The sequence below is a fragment of the Rhipicephalus sanguineus genome, chromosome 6, assembly GCF_013339695.2.
Source record: "Rhipicephalus sanguineus isolate Rsan-2018 chromosome 6, BIME_Rsan_1.4, whole genome shotgun sequence".
NCBI lineage: Eukaryota > Metazoa > Arthropoda > Arachnida > Ixodida > Ixodidae > Rhipicephalus > Rhipicephalus sanguineus.
The window spans coordinates 344,508-358,693 of record NC_051181.1 but is presented as its reverse complement, the minus strand read 5'-3'; the positions used below and the strand labels follow the sequence as shown (position 1 = coordinate 358,693).

Below are 14,186 nucleotides of genomic sequence, written 5' to 3'. Positions count from 1 at the left end.
GGACGCCGATACGCCGACGTGGGCTTAGCGAAAAACTCCTTCGGCGATACTTCGGGCCATACAAGGTTCTTCGACGCCTCGGCGCTCTTGACTACGAGGTGATCCCGGACGGCATTACGAACTCCCAGCGACGCCGCGCACGACCTGAAGTCGTCCATGTCGTGCGCCTTAAGCCGTTTTTTGCGCGTTAGCGAACCTGAGAACTCTACTTTTTCCTTTGTTATTGTAATTTATTTGTGTATGCACTTGTTTTTTTTCTTTGCATGTTCTGTTGCAAGCATCGGGACGATGCTTTTTCAGAGGAGGGCAATGCCACGCCCGCTTCTTCTTTTATTTTGATGTGTTCGAGTTTGACCAGCAAGGACGGTTATCAACGCTCGACGCTGGCCGTGAAGCAGTGTTCGAGAAGCTTCACGATTTTAGTAGATCGTTCTGTTAAGATTGCGCCCCGCACGCGAACGTTCCAGCTTTGTCTAGAGATAACGCCGCCACCAGCGATATTGCTGGAAAGTTCGATACCGCCTGTATAAAAGCCGACGCGATTGACCGCTTGTCAGTTGATCGACGGACGACGCCCTGTTCGCCGCTATATTTGTACAGCGTGTATTGCTGTAGTTCTAGTTCTCATTTTCCGGCCACAAGTTCGGCCAAATAAACAGTTTCATCCTGCAAACGCCGACTGCTGTCTTCATCGACGTCACGACCACGTGACAATATTTTTCCTTTATGACGGAGAACGCACGCACGTTTCACGAACCCGTGTATATGTGTAGAAGGGGTTCTTGACAGTTCGTGAACAAGGTCGTCACCACCGTGAGCAGTCAGCACCAGCAGCTGGACGGGACTTGTTAATCGGATCCGTTCGTGATAGCGGCTATGAGGAGTCTAAGTGTAGTGAATTGCGAGGTATAGCGCAGCTGGTGGAAATCCTGGATGCCTCTTACGATGAAATGCTCTATGATGGCTCCTGTCGTGAACGTGGCAGCAAGGTCTTTTGATGCCCTGTCCACATCCAAGCCGTTTTCCTCGCAGTATAAGGACCAAGCGTTGTTGGGTCTTGATAAATCAATGTTCAAGACACCGGTAATGATGAGAGGCCTGGTACTCTCAGCATATATATTGTAGGAAACATTGACGCGGTTTTTGCGTAATCCACGTGGTGAACGTTGCGGACCACGTGGACGAGTGGGTGGTAGTTGAGCGTCTTCCAGTGGTGTTCTGTTTTCAGTTTCCTCACTTTTCTTGCGTGCGCCGCCATGGTGTAGCGGTTAAGGCGCTCGGCTGCTGACTCGAAGGTCTCGGGTTCGATCCCGGCCGCGGCGGCCGCAATTCGATAGATGCAAAATGCTGAATGCCCGTGTCGCACGATCTCGGTACACCTTAAAGAATACCCGATGGTCAAAATTTGCGGAGCCCTTCGCTACGGCGTCTCTCATATCATATCGTCGCTTTCGGACATAAAACCCCTACAATTATTGTTATCACTTTCCTTGCGTGTCAATGTGTGTGTTCGCCGTTACTGTGTTGGTTGAGACTTTGTATCACCTGTGGCACATACCCGCATAATATTATCTCTGGTTTACGGGTATGTGCCACACGTGACTGAGAGAAAGGGTTTTATGACGTACGCGACAGGTATATTGCGTTATTCATATCACGACCAGTGAATCGTGTTCGTCATACACTGATCCCCTGCTATGCCAATTTTGGTATATTACAAGTTATGGAGACGAACAGGAGAGCGCCCAGACGTAGGCGGCTAGATAGATAGATAGATAGATAGATAGATAGATAGATAGATAGATAGATACGTAGATAGAAACGGCCAAAGTGCCTGAGGTTCGCTAAGAAATGCTTCGCATTTAAAATAGAAACTAGGGGCAAACAGCGTGCGTTTCCCCTTCTCTCCAACGCGCTGCCGTTCGCTTCCGTGCACGTGCAGAGCTCTTGCGGCGCCTCACAACGTAGCCACTGCAGTGCGGTTTCAAAAAGGCCTCCCAGCTGGACAGGTACTTCCCTAAGGCGAACTTAATCAAATGAACTTCAGAATGGCTGACAATTGGGCATGTTGGTTCATGATCCAAAGTGTTGAATCGCGCAAACAGCACAGGGACTAAAGGAATAGGCGACGACACACAGAGCGGAAACTCTGTGAGCTCTGTGTGGCGTCGTCTCTTCCTTTAGTCCCTGTGCTGTTTGCGCAATTCAACACTTTTAATCAAAGGAGAAATGCTCGTCGATCACGTTTACGGTGAAGAGCAGACGATCGACGACAACGACGGCCGACTCAAAGCGAAATGCATTTCCCTAGTCGAGACAGCACGGTGTAGGACCTCGAGGTAAGTCTCATTCCAATAGCGCACCCAGGATTTCTGTCAGGTCGGGGGGGGGGGGGGTCAAATTTTGACGAAGGTCGTGTGATTCCATATTTGGTGTGTATGTGGAGGGGGGGCGGACCTTGCGTAACACGCAGTTTCCTTGCTTCCGCTGGGAAAATCGTAGAGTAAATGCCAAATAATATCAATGATGTTGATTATTATTATTATTATTATTATTATTATTATTATTATTATTATTATTATTATTATTACTTCGCCGTTTTTCAGAGACATCTTAATTATTATCTTGCAAGAGCTTGACAGGGCCATGAAACCATTCAGCGAAGTAGTTCACGTGGAAAATAAACGGCAAATGTAATAAACCAACGCATAACAGTTCCCAACAACGTTCTCTGGCACATTAGTTTTGCCGCTCCGTGCAGTGAGAAGGGTGGCGATATGCCGGCCTTCTGGCGGTCGCGCAATGCTGTTCAGAAAAACTCTGCAGGTCAGCATGTTCGAAATTATGAGAGCGGAACATCGTGTTTCCTTTGAGCCTCGTGAAACTATATCTCAAAGTGAACTGTCAGCCTTGACTAGTTGCATTTGTACGAAAGGCATAGTCTGAATAAACACACTGACTTCATGACAACAGTTCATAAAGAGCTCATATATTATCTAGAATAAATCATTGCATAGAAACAATGTGACGGGTTTAAAAAGTAGAGAAATGACGCCACACACATTCAGACACCGAGAAACTTTGTATTCGGCCTATAAATGTAATTCTCTCAAAGACGTCTCGTGTGGTTGAAATGTGGAAGTTAACCTGACATCATGAAAAATACTTCAGAAATTCGTTTGGGTAGGCGAGGAAAATCATTTGGCCGTTGACGCGTACTATCATAGCATCGTTGGCAAAATTAGTCGAATCAGGTAAGTGCCTCAGTCGAGCTGGCCAGCATTTTGACAGAAGGATTTGCCTCTATCGAGGCAGCTGCGTCATCACAGGCGTGTTTGGTGCAGTTGTGTGCTCGTTCTCTTGTCTTGCTGCTGATGTTGGCAACCTGAGGAACAAAACTAAGAGAGAAGTAAGTATTATGCATTATTTAAGTCACCAGCATGGGCACAAGAAAAACGGCTCGCTTCTTATGGTAAAAAGGGGGTTAGGATCAAGGTCTGATGAACATGCATACGCAGGGAAAGCACGCAAGTCGCGCTGGCGACGGACATGATAGCGGCGCTGATGGTTACGTCACAGAAGACGGCAAGTTGTAGAGAAGTGGTCATCAGTTTAAGCTCGTACCTAGACAGCCGTGGTAGCGGTGAGTTTTGTAAGCATTTTAGGTTACTAATGACTGGCGGAGTGGACTAACTCTAAATGCGCAAGCTATGTCGGAACACCGAAGAGTATGCGCGAGCCAGACAGGTTGACCTACAGTCCTATACTAACATTAGGAATGCGTTAATAATGAAGAGGCGAAGTGAGCGAAGAGCAAGATAATATATAGTGTGCACAGAGCCCGAAGGTTGTAATCTGTATGATTAAGCACAAGTGAAATAGCTAAACCAAGCGAAGAAACTTTTGAAACAAAAACAGGCGTACGCATGTTGTAGAAGCTGGTGTGAAACCACTCAATTCAGTAGGCAGCGTACATGTCTGTTCTCAAGCAGGCGTTTGTAGCAGTGAAGCGTTTGCGGATGAGACACTACAGCTTAAAGTCCAGCTGTCGTGGCTTCCTTGACAATTCGTCCATAATCTCCTCAGGTGACAGAGGAACTTCTCGGTGAATATTTAGCAAAGCTAGTGTTGTGTAGGGCAGGAGCGCGGCGTAACCCGCGGCGGGCCGACGGAGAGGCCGAACGACGGGAGGGTGCGTAAAGTGACGACGCGCATACCAAGCTTCGGCGAGACTGACGGGAGACCGCTCTCCTGCGTTTATTGCAGGTGGTTTTAAGGAGGGGGACGAAGGGCTATTGGTCAGCGAGGCACGGGTCACATGACCGGCATGGCCACGCCGGATTGGTAGCAAAGAGGCATGGAAGAGACCCAGCGCCACCCAGTAGCATGAATAGAGAGCTCAACCGCACTGGTGTCTTAGCATGTCACCAGGGATTGCGCGACACAACATCGTCCTTACATCGTCCCCCCCTCGGAAGAATTGCATCCTTATACAAGCCTTGAAGTATAACTGTTGTACATCAGCAAGCACTCAAAAATTCACATTCGAGGTCCGATCGAGATGACACCTGCAATAACGCAGTTCAGTCCTAGGAGCACACATCACTACCTATGTTACAGAAAGAAAAGTCACTTCAACACCAACGCAAGTGCCAGCTTGCACTATTCACGGAAAATTCACACACGCGCACTAGACCTCTGCGGCTGTACCGCGGGTCTCTAAGGCAGTATAGCCTCAGAAGACGCGGACTACTTTAGTCTATGATGTAGTCCTTCAAGTGGGCTGGGTGCTTACGTGTCCACTGTGGGCGACGTGACCCAGGCCCTGCAGGAAGACTGCATGTAGCGGCTGTCGGAAGCCGACTTTGAAGGCATGTCCCCATCTCTCCCAGAGGAACTTGGCGGATTGCGGCTGCCATGAGCCGACTCTGAAGACTCATTCCCATCACTCCTAGGCAAAAACTTTGTGGGTTGCGGCTGTCTTGAGCCGACTTTGAAGACCCATCCCATCTCTTCCCTCCCCCGTGTTGGAATTTGGTGCATTTACTGTAGGTGAGGAGGAACACCCAGGACTTTCCTCCTGAAGTCCCGATGGTTGATCTGGGTCGCAGGCATCAGAGGGTGCACTTCAGCTGGTGCGCCGTCCCACTGGACAGGCGGGGCACTAGAAACGGACTGCCGAGGCAACAGCTCATTTAACATTTGAAGCAGTTCATCCACATAGGGCAGTGGGAACCCGTCGATGACGATGGCCTTGTTCGCTTCTCTCAGATCGACGGAGAGGCGTATGCCCCCGTCCTTCTTACGGACGACCACGAGTGGCGACACCATTCGGATGCCGACACCCGCTCGATGACATCGTTGTCCTCGAGTCGACGCAGCTCGCTGGCGATTTGTTGCCGGAGCGCCAGAGGCAGGCGATGCAGCTTGGCGGACACTGGTACGATGTCCGGCCGCCTCTTGACCCTGTGGACGTCGTCCTTGACAAGTCCCAGCTCCCCGTCGAACAGGTGCTCGAAGCCCGGAGGCACACCTGCAGGAAGCTGCGAGGAAACGGGTGAAGCCAGACGACACGTTAGCGTTGCGCCGTCGATCAGGAGTCCCAACTGCTGGATGGCGTTGAGCCCCACCAGTGAAGTGCTTTGTGCTGTCACGTAGAAGCTGACAAAGGCCCGCTTGCCATGGTGCTGCAAGTCTGGGCGGAAATAGCCCAGGACCGGTATGCGGTGCTTCGAAAAATTCTGCAGCTGGATGGACGTTTGGAGCAGTCGGTGCTTCGAAGCGAAAAGCACGTCGAAGTCCTTCTTTGTCATTAGCGATGTAGTGGCTCCGGTGTCCACCAACAATGACATGTGGCTGTGTCCTCCGACGACGACAGGGATGCGCAAGTCCCTTGGGCTAGTCGACGCAGCTTGGACGGATAGTACTGCGGCAGAGCCGCAGTCAGCGTCTCGGACGGGGGCAACTTCTTGCACCGACGCTTGTCGTTTATGGAAGACTGCCGCGAAAGGCCCCTTGAGGCGGCAAAATTGGAAAGTTTTGTTTTTGGCCGGACAAATTCTGGAAGTCGCCAAATGCCCTAACTTGCCGCAGCGAAAACAAGGGCCAACTTTAGGTTTGGAAGCAGGCTGACCCTCTCGGCCGCGAACGCCGTCCTAGAGGCGAGCCCGCGTAGCCATCTTGGACGCGGCCACCCGCGTTGGGGGGAAGCCGCCGCCATGTTGAGTCACATGCGGGGCCGCCGAAGAAGCCGACCCGCCATTTTGTGATGCTGCTGCGAAGCCACGTGCGACGCGCTGGACGCTACCGCCGTCCCCTGCGAGCGAGGCGAGAGGCCGTTCATTCTCTCCGACTGCCGCGTTGGCTTTGTTGAGCGCCTCCAAGTCACGTCTAACTTCTTCGGCTTTCTGCAGCGTAAGGGCTTCCCCTTACGACAGTAGTTTGGCCCGTACATGTGCATTGGCGACCCCGTAAATTACTTGGTCCCGCACTCTGTCGTCGTAAGTGGCGCCAAACTTGCACGAGAGGGCTTTCTCCTTGAGAGCTGCGACAAATACCAGGAAAGTTTCGCCGAACAGTTGTTCGCGGCTCGTGAACAGGTGCCGCTCGGCTAGTACGTTCGTTGTCTCGGCAAAGAGGCCGCCCAGGAATTGTAGCAACGTGTGGTACTCCGTCGTCGCCGCCCCATCCGTACCCGACGCCGCCGGCGTACTGGTTGTGCGTGGTGCATTTTGGACGCCTTGCCCTTCGAGCTGTTCCTGCGGGGCGAAGTATTTGCGCTGGCCCTCGACACCTAGCGCGCTAAGTGCTGACGCGCGTCTTTCGTCCTCCCAGCCGCATCCGCCGATCGCCTTCAGGTGTACCTGGAATTTTTTTTTCTATTTATGCCACAAAATAGGAGGCGTGCCGGGCACGTCGGGGAATGGAGGAAGGTTGGCAAAAAGGGCCGCCATGTGGGCAGGAGGTAGGCAGTAGGCTCAAGCAGGAAAGTGGCATCGTAGAGGAAGCCGGAGCGGGAACAAAGAAAAGTCAGGTCGACGCCAATTAAGCAAGCGGGAAGGAAAAAAAATCACAGCATATCCACGGAGTGAATGATGATGAGTGGGCGAAGCTGCGGAGGTTCATCGGTAAACCGTGAATCTTCCGTGAATTCTGCCCAGTACATCATCACCAACGTGAGATCGGGCGCGTTTATACTAAATGTTCGATGAGAGTTATGACGACTTGCAGCTCACTTTAATTTTACATGTACGCTGTGAATTTTCATTGTTTAATCACGCACAGGAGAAATCGCACACAGGCTCTACCTTGGAGGTCAAACTCCAGTGCGTACATATACGGGGTGGTCAGTGAACGGTTGTGCAGCGCGAGCGGTCGGTTTTTTCAATCAAGACGCTGCCTGCGTCGGCGCCGCTGCGCCGCGAGGCAAGGAAGGGGGGGGGGACCGTAGGAGAGGAGAAAGAGGGGGAAGCGTAGGAGAGGAGAGGGCGATACCACTGACCTCCATTAAAAATCACAGCATATCCACGGAGTGAATGATGATGAGTGGGCGAAGCTGCGGAGGTTCATCGGTAAACCGTGAATCTTTTATTTATTTTTATCTATTTATTTCAGTACCTTCAGGGCCCGAAGGCGTTACAGAAGGGAGTGGGTAAGAGTATACATAGTAATAAGAAAAAGAAGAGTGAACAAAGAAAAATGCTGCTAAGAGTAAACATCGCATTCAACAGCAGCCTTAAAAGCAGTGACATCGGTCAATTGGGCAACAGAGGAGGGTAGGTGGTTCCATTCCTTCGAGGTAGTGGGAATAAAGGAATCGTGAAAGAATTTGGTATGTGAAAAAGGAATGTGTACTTTTGGGGATGGTCACATCTATATGACATGTAGTGTGGTTTGGAAAGAAGGTCTTGTTTTAGTTGTGGATTGTGGTAAATTTTATAAAAAAGAACAAGACGAGACACTTTCCTGCGTGAACAAAGAAGTGGAAGGCCCAAAACTGTTTTCATAGATGATACACTAGGTGTGCGTGCATAGTCTGAAAGGATGAAACGTGCACTCCGATTTTGGACAGATTCTAAGGTTTCAACTAGTGTGTTAGTGCCGGGATCCCATACAGCGCTTGCATACTCGAGCTTAGGACGAACAAGGGTTTTATATAGTATGAGTTTAAGGGCTGAGGGTACCCTTGAGAAGTGTCTTCGTAGGTAGCCAAGAGTGCGATTGGCATTGTTAGTTACGTGGGTAACATGAATGTGCCATGAGAGATTAGAGGTAAATTTTACTCCAAGATACTTGTAGCATGAAACACTTTCTAAAACACTATCGTTAATTAAGTATTCGGGAACATCAATAGAACTAGAGGTGCGAGAAACTCGCATTACCTTGCATTTATTAGCGTTAAGTCGCATGTTCCATCTAGTGCACCAGGAAGAAACTTCATTAAGATCTTGTTGCAGGAAATTAGCGTCAGTATTAGTGCAAGCATTTTTATAAATAACACAGTCATCAGCAAATAATTTAATTGATGATAGAATATTGTTAGGCAGGTCATTGATGTAAACAAGAAAGAGAAGAGGGCCCAAAACTGACCCCTGTGGCACACCAGAAGTGACAGGAGACTCTTGTGAATAGTTATTGTTGGTGGTGACAAACTGAGTTCGGTTAGCGAGAAAGTATTCGATCCATCTTAATATATTGCGGTCAATGTTTAATTTACTTAGCTTAAAACAGAGTAACTGGTGAGAAACAAGATAAAAAGCTTTAGAGAAGTCCAAGAATATACAATCAATGATTAGTCCGCTGTCTAATGCCGCAAAAAGGTCATGTGCAAACGAAACCAGTTGTGTTTCACATGAAAAATGTTTACGGAAGCCATGTTGTTTGGGAGAGAATAATGAATTTGTATCTAGAAAGGTTACGAGATGAGAATAAATTATGTGTTCTAAAAGCTTACAAGGTACACTGGTGAGGGATATTGGTCGGTAATTCAAAGGGGACTGTGCATCACCAGATTTATATAATGGTACCACCTTGCCCACCTTCCAGTCACGTGGTAAAGAACAGGATTCTAAGGACTGGGAAAACAGTTTTCACAAAAACATTGAAGAATAAACATCCGTACTTTTCAAAAACTTTGGAGTGATGCCGTCCACTCCGCAAGACGAAGACAGGTTCAGGCCACGAATTAGCTTCTGTACACCATCAAAATCAATAACAAAAGGATCCATAACGGGGAAGTTATGTTCAGTAATACAGGGAAAAGACACAGCTGATGATAAAAAGGATTTAGAAAATACATGATTGAGCACAGAACAACACTCAGAACTCGGAATTGGTACGCCGTTGCTGTCACTTAAAGATATTATATTCTCTTTATGACCACCTACGACGTTCCAAAACTTTTTCGCGTTCGTTACAAGTAACGAGGGAAGTGTGTTTTTATAAAACGTTTCCTTGACTTTCTCGACTGCCTCCTTATACTGCGTAGTACATTCACGATAAGCGCTCCATCGACTTGATTCGTTACTCTGTTTGGCTTTTCTAAACGCGCGCTTCTTCCTATTTAACAGGCGATTTAACGAAGAAGTAAACCGTGAATTCTGCCCAGTACATCATCACCGACGTGAGATCGGGCGCGTTTATACTAAAGGTTCGATGAGAGTTATGACGACTTGCAGCTCACTTTAATTTCACATGTACGCTGTGAATTTTCATTGTTTAGAAAACCATTGCTTTAGAAAACATCTGGCGTCTTTCGTTAAGCAGCTGGCGTCTTTTCGTTTTGCTTTAGAAACATCTGGCGTCTTTTCGTTTTGCTTTTACAAAACATCTGGCGTCTTTCGTTGGTTTATTTCATCAATCAACGGCGTTTTGAACAAAATTTTTATTGTTTAATCACGCAGAGCAGAAACCTCACCAGGCACTACCTTGGAGGTAAACAATGGCTGCTAATGGGAATGAGAGACAGAAGAAGTCGGCTTTTATACACTTCTACTAACGTTTCCTACTGGAACATGCCAATGGCTGCTAATGGGGAATGAGACAGAAGAATTCGGCTTTTAGTTAACGCGCACGCTGCGAATTTTTTATTGTTCAACAACGCACAGGAGAAATCTCCCACCGGCACCACCTTGGAGGTCAAGATCTGGTACTAGCGTTACGACTGGTTACGCACTACGAGGGACGAACGGGTGCCGCTTTAAGGAGCTTCGCCCCTAAAAGCACCGACGTGCAGGAGAAACGTGACTCGCAGGTGTCACTTACGTCGTGCTCTTCCTGGCGTCGCCTGTCGTAGTAGCGTAGCGGTTCAACTACCTCGTCGCCGTGTGTTGTGTAGGTCAGGAGCGCGGCGTAACCCGCGGCGAGCCGACGGAGAGGCCGAACGACGGGAGGGCGCGAAAGCGACGACGCGCAGACCAAGCTTCGGCGAGACTGACGGGAGACCGCTCTCCCGCGTTTATTGCAGGTGGTTTTAAGGAGGGGGACGAAGGGCTATTGGTCAGCGAGGCACGGGTCACATCAGGGACATAGCCAGAAATTTTTTTCCGGGGGGGGGGGGGTTCAACTATACTTTATATATGTTCTTGCGTGCGTTGGTACGAGGTCTGTTAGAAAAGTATCCGACCTTTGGTGGAAGAAAAAAAACTGCCATAATTGGAGCGTTGGAAACCTAATCCCCCTCAAAGTAGTCCCCTTGGGACTCCACACACTTCTCCCAGCGGTGCTGCCATTGTTGCAAGCAATCTGAGAAGGCCTCTTTCGGAATGGAGTTTAGCTCAGCTGTCGTTGCAGCCATAATGTCCTCCCTTGTCTGAAATGGCTCTCCTTTCAATGTCCTCTTGAGTTTGGGAAACAGCCAGAAGTCGCAGGGGGCCATATCAGGAGAGTAAGGAGCCTGCTGAACTACAGGAGTCTTGACTTTTCGCCAAAAAAGTCTGAACCAAGTGTGAGGAATGTGCAGGAGCATTGTCGTGATGGATGCGCCAGTTTCCTGTTGACCACAACTCAGGTCTCTTGCGCCGCACAGCATCACGTAGGCGACGGAGGACATCCCTGTAGTACTCTTTGGTGATTGTTTGACCCTGTGGTGCGTACTCGTGGTGTACCACACCGCGGGAGTCAAAGAAAGCACTCAGCATCACTTTGACGTTGCTTCGCACTTGGCGGGCCTTCTTTGGTCTTGGTGACGTGGAATGCTTCCACTGTGACGACTGGGATTTGGTTTCCGGGTCGTACCCGTACACCCAAGACTCGTCACCAGTGATAATGGTGTTCATGAAGTTAGGGTCACTGCTTGTGAAATCCAGCATGTCCTGTGAGACTTGAACACGAAGTTGCTTTTGCTCCACCGTGAGCAGTTTCGGCACGAATTTCGCCGCAACTCTCTTCATGGCCAAATCTTCGGTCATAATGGAATGTGCAGAGAAAGTGCTGATGCCCGCCTCTTCCGCAATTTCCCGGATAGTCACACGACGGTCCTGCATCACCACAGCGTTCACTTCGGCAATGACCTGGTCATTTCGGCATGCTGATGGCCGACCGGAGCGTGGCTCGCTCTCCACCGATGTGCGGCCGTCTTTAAACCGGTTGTACCACTCCTTAATCTGTGTGCGGCTCATAGCGTCGTCATCGAAAGCCGTCTTGATCTTCCCAATGGTTTCCACTTGGCTGTCGTACAGTTTCTGGCAAAATTTGATGCAGTAGCGCTGCTCCAGTGGCTCCGTCATTTTCCTTGCAATGAAAAACCGACGAGAGCACTGCGCACGACCTCACTCAAACGCTGCGTTTCAGTGACTGACGCTATTGGCAGGCGGGAAAAAATTCACGCATGCGCACGAAGGTTCAAGGTCGGCTAATGCAAGCGCGCTTGTTTCAAATCCATCAGGTGCTCGCAAAAAAAAAATAAGGTCGGATACTTTTTTAACAGACCTCGTATGTGTCCGTGTATATATACGCAAGCAAAACTGAAAAATTTCGGGAGGGGGGGGGATTGAACCCCCAATCCCCCCCTGGCTACGCCCCTGGGTCACATGACCGGCAGGGCCACGCCGGATTGGTGGTAGCAAAGAGGCATGGCAGAGACCCAGCTCCACCCAGTAGCATGAATCAACCGCACTGGTGTCTTAGCATGTCACCCGGGGTCGCGCGACACAACAGCTAGACCGTTTAACCTTAGTTCCCCAGTCGAGCTGCGAAGATAGGTTTTAAGACGTCTCAGAGTTCAGAAGGACCTCTCACTTGTAGAAGTCGTTACTGGGAGAGTAGCCATAACAAGATGAAGTTTTCGGATAACAGGAAAAATGCCAGGCGGGCAGGACTCCAGGGCTTCCAAAGGGCCCATTGGGCGTTTTTGCAAGCCGCTGAAGCTTTCTGTACCAGAGATGTAGCTCCCCCACTGCAGACGACACGGAGTCCCCGACATCAGAATGGTAGCTCTCACAGAGAATGCGCATTGCATTCTCGTCGTCCTTGCTCGGTAACAGGCTTAATGAAGAAGGAAGGAGAACTTGAAATTGAGTAAGAATGCTCTTGTGCTTCACGAATCTCTCATTGATTTGTTCTGTGAAAGCTTCGAGAAATGGAAGGAATACACAACGACGGAAGTATTCCTCCGGTGTCTACGAAGGCACATTTGAGCGCATCCTTTTCTGACCAAGGATCCTTGGTGTTATGTTTTGCCGCTCATAAGTCGATCGTGTAGAATGGACAGCACGGCACTGTACGTTATACAAAGCTTCTTTCTCGGCTCTCTCCCTGCATGGTCTTTGACTGTGCACTTATCCCTGGGATGCAAACGGCTTCCTTTGAGCATCTCGTCGCCTCCGCTGGATCCGCGTGGCTGCGGTTACGCGACCTTGCTCTGCTTCCCAGAGGCCGGCTCGGGGTCAAGGTCGAGTTGCGGTGACACGCGGGCCGGACGCGCAGCCGTTCGAGGGAACTAATGAGCTCGTCGATTGCACAGATTGTTGACCGAGGAGGATTGGAAAGTTTTGTTGAAGGCCAGCAGCTCTTTGGCACCCTGTCGAACACCGACCGAGCCTGCTCATGAGGCAGAACAAGCAGTAGAAAAACCAAAGGTAGTGGCCTGCAATATTACCTTGGAGGAGAAAGAGGTTTCCGGGGGAGATGCGCAAATTGATGAAGAGAGGGAGGCGTCATTAGTCCAAAGAGAAGAGTTCCGCAAAGGGCAGTTGGGTGACACTACGCTAAAAAAATGTTGGGAAGATGCTCGCAGTGGGAAATCCGGCATGTTCATTTCAGACGGACTGTTATACCACTACGACTCAATAGCAGGCACCCGAGTGAGTCAGCTAGTTGTCCCCAAAGATAAGCGCACTGAGGTAATGCACTTAGCCCATGAGTCACTGTGCGGGGGGCACCTAGGCCCAAAGAAAGCAAAAGCTCGCATCAGGTATAATTTTTTTTGTGGCCGGGTATGGCGAAGGAGATATTAGAGCATTGTCGTTCGTGCCATGAATGTCAAATTCGTTCAGACAGGTGTCGCACGGATAAAGTGCCTATAACTCCGCTCACTAGACCTGAGCACCCTTTCCAAGTTGCCAATGTAGATGTGATCGGACCCCTGGGCACACCGTCAGCGAGAGGGCATAAGTACGCGCTGTGCTTAGTGGACCTTTGCACGAGGTGGCCAGAGGTGGTCCCAGTGCGCTCTTTGACAGCTAAGGCGAATGTGATGCACTGGTTGAGATCTTCAGTCGCACAGGCGTTCCGGAGATGATCTGCTCCGATCAGGGCACTAATTTCAAATCGCAGCTCACGCAGTCGATGCTGGAGAAATTAGGTTACACGCCAAGATTGTCAACCCCAGAGCACCCAGACATTAATGGAGTCGTAGAGAGGTGGAACCGAGTACTGAAAAACATGTTCTATCATGTCATTCAGAGAGACTCCAAGAATTGGGACAAATTGATCCCAATGGTTTTATGGGCTTATCGGGAAGTTCCCCATGAGGTAACCGGAGTAGCTCCGTTTCATCTATTGTATGGAAGGAATCTCAGGGGACCGCTTCTAATAGTGCAGAGGACGTGGACGGGAGAAATGCCGGTACTCGCAACATTGAGAGAAAACCCCGCTAAGTATTTACAGCAACTTAAGGAGCAGCTCGAGACGGCCGCTAATATTACTGAGCTAACTAGTGCAACTCATCAGGAGAGTTACGCCAGTGC

At 49.6% G+C, this 14,186-nt stretch overlaps 1 protein-coding gene across 1 annotated transcript; it reads right to left on the bottom strand.

The window, feature by feature from the left end:
* Window positions 1-10,632: 10,632 nt before the first annotated feature.
* On the bottom strand, window positions 10,633-11,908 carry LOC125758904 (protein GVQW3-like). The gene has a single exon (XM_049416678.1). It carries the CDS (start codon window positions 11,724-11,726, stop codon window positions 10,878-10,880), a length of 849 nt encoding a protein of 282 aa, XP_049272635.1. The 5' UTR covers window positions 11,727-11,908; the 3' UTR covers window positions 10,633-10,877.
* Between the last annotated feature and the right edge of the window lie 2,278 nt (window positions 11,909-14,186).